The 2272-nt window shown below is 30.4% G+C and overlaps 1 protein-coding gene across 1 annotated transcript in view; it reads right to left on the bottom strand.

Moving 5' to 3' along the window:
• LOC106870139 (telomere repeats-binding bouquet formation protein 1) overlaps window positions 1-1107 on the bottom strand; it is a 51610-nt gene extending 50503 nt beyond the window's left edge. Inside the window, exon 1 of the mRNA XM_014916131.1 lies at window positions 1041-1107. Coding sequence (XP_014771617.1) covers window positions 1041-1107 — 67 coding nt within the window. The remainder of the gene's footprint in view (window positions 1-1040) is intronic.
• Window positions 1108-2272: the final 1165 nt, after the last annotated feature.

Here is a 2272-nt window from a genome sequence, read left to right as displayed (position 1 = left end):
ATATTTCATGTAAGTTAATGCACTATACCTATTGTTATAAAAGTCTCATATTTTTTTAATCTAAAGACAGAAATGTAGACCACTCAGCCTCAAAGAAAGGAATTGTATTAGTAATAGTATTTACATAAGCATTTATTAAAAAAATAGAAGTAAAAACTTTTAAATTATCTTCTGTAAGCTTAGAGACAGATGTTATTTTTTTTTATATATATTTAAAATAATATTAATACATACATACATACATAATATATATACATAGTCAAATATATGGTTAATTTATTCATTTCATTTGTATATTCAACTAGACATCATCAAACAAAGGCAAAAAAAGAAAAGTCCCATTAGATTTCAAATTCAAAGAGAAAAAAAAACCCCATAAAAATACAACTTAACTATTAAAAGATAGTGGAGCCTAGAGCATATCTTAACATTATGTTTCAACATTAATAATTCATGACAGAGCAGAAAAATGTTTTTCAATAATGATTTTTCTCCCTGCTATACTATGCACTAAGTTTTCTATTCAACTTTAAAGCAATACCAACAAAACTTTTAAAAAAGCCTAAAAGAAAAGATACATGACAACAGTAATATGGATAAACATAATAATTAGGAGAAAAAAAATCTAAATGCAATGCAAGATGGAATGGAAAATATTATTTACTTTTTTTTATAAATGCTAATAACTTCAAGAGAACTCTATAAGAGCCATTAATTTCTTATCTAAACAGGCTTCTAAGTCCCTGATATATTGTAAAATTCTAAAAGCAATAAAATGTTCATGACTTTGTATTTAAAAGCAATTAATTTTTGTCTTTTTTTATTTTGTTAACCAATACTTTCCTTTATAAACTAGGTTGCTAAAAAGTAATAGGGAATTATATTTGAATAAATGAAAATATTTTAGCAAAACACATATAAAAAAGCTTCTTTGTTTTTTTTGGTTTTTGGTTTTGAAATGGAAATACAGCATAGAAAAATTGGTTGTTACTTAATCCATGGGGATTTATATGCAAACTTTCCATAAAATAATAAATTACTGTAATTAAAGTCATATTTGAAGTTGGATTTTGAAAAATCTTTATCTTGATCAGTATCACTGAACATTAATTTTTCTTAAGAATTAATGAAGTAAATAGATAACGAATCGGCTTATTAGCCAACAGTGTCAGAGCACATAGCCCATTGGTGATACAACAATGCCACTACACAGAGTACAAGATAGCAGCTAAAGCTCTTACTAACCATATTTTATGGCATAAAAGAAGCCTAGGCAGATTAGAGACACCCTAATTTCAGCAAGAACAAGATGCAAGCTTTGAGGCTGAACACCCTGTCACTAGGAAACGATTAGAATTGGTATGAAAGCCCTTCTGGAGACCATTATGTTTGTGTATCTCAGCAGCATCACTGCAAAGATGGGTAGAACAGAGGAGGATGTGAGGCCCAGCATCAGCAAAGCCTGGTATACTTTCAATAGTCTTTGACTAGTCTAATGTGGACTAACTATGCACATAGGAGCGAGAGAAGAGATTTTTATTGAGACATTATTTTGGTGGGGAAAGTGCATCTTATTTGCCATCAAATATGGAATTCCTTTATTTATTTATTTTTTTCTCATGAAGTAGTGAGTTTGATTCCCAGACCAGGCTGTGTGTTGTGTTCTTGAGCAAGACACTTTATTTCACGTTGCTACAGTTCATTCATCTGTAAAAATGAGTTGCAACGTCACAGGTGCCAAGCTGTATCAGCCTTTACCTTTCCCTTAGATAACATCAGTGGTATGGAGAGGAGAGGCTGGTCAGTCTTCCATAAACAACCTTGTCCAATCTTGTGCTCTGGAGGGGAACTTTCTAGATGCAATCCGATGGTCATTTGAAACCAAAGGGGGTCTCTTTACTCTTTTATTTACAGCCAAAAGGCTGTAGCTATGCTGGGGCACCATCATTGGAAAATGGCAATTGTTTTCTTTTTCTGGACTGAATTCTTTTAATAAAGTCAAAAAAAAGGAAAGAGTAATTACTTGGTATTTCACTAAACTAGAAATTCTATATTGATAGGACTTCAATGTTTAGAATTTAATGATGATACAAACCATGAACTTGTATTCTATGTTATTTTATGGAATTTACAATTTACAATTACTTTGAATTTCAGAATCACTGAATGGCAAATCAATGAAGTAAAACACGATTCTCAAAATCAATTCTGTTTAGAACTTGAATTTAGGTGTGTGTGTATGCATGCATGCATATATATATATATATATATA

This window comes from Octopus bimaculoides, chromosome 7 (genome assembly GCF_001194135.2).
Source record: "Octopus bimaculoides isolate UCB-OBI-ISO-001 chromosome 7, ASM119413v2, whole genome shotgun sequence".
Taxonomy (NCBI): domain Eukaryota; kingdom Metazoa; phylum Mollusca; class Cephalopoda; order Octopoda; family Octopodidae; genus Octopus; species Octopus bimaculoides.
This window is presented reverse-complemented; position numbering and strand designations above follow the sequence as displayed.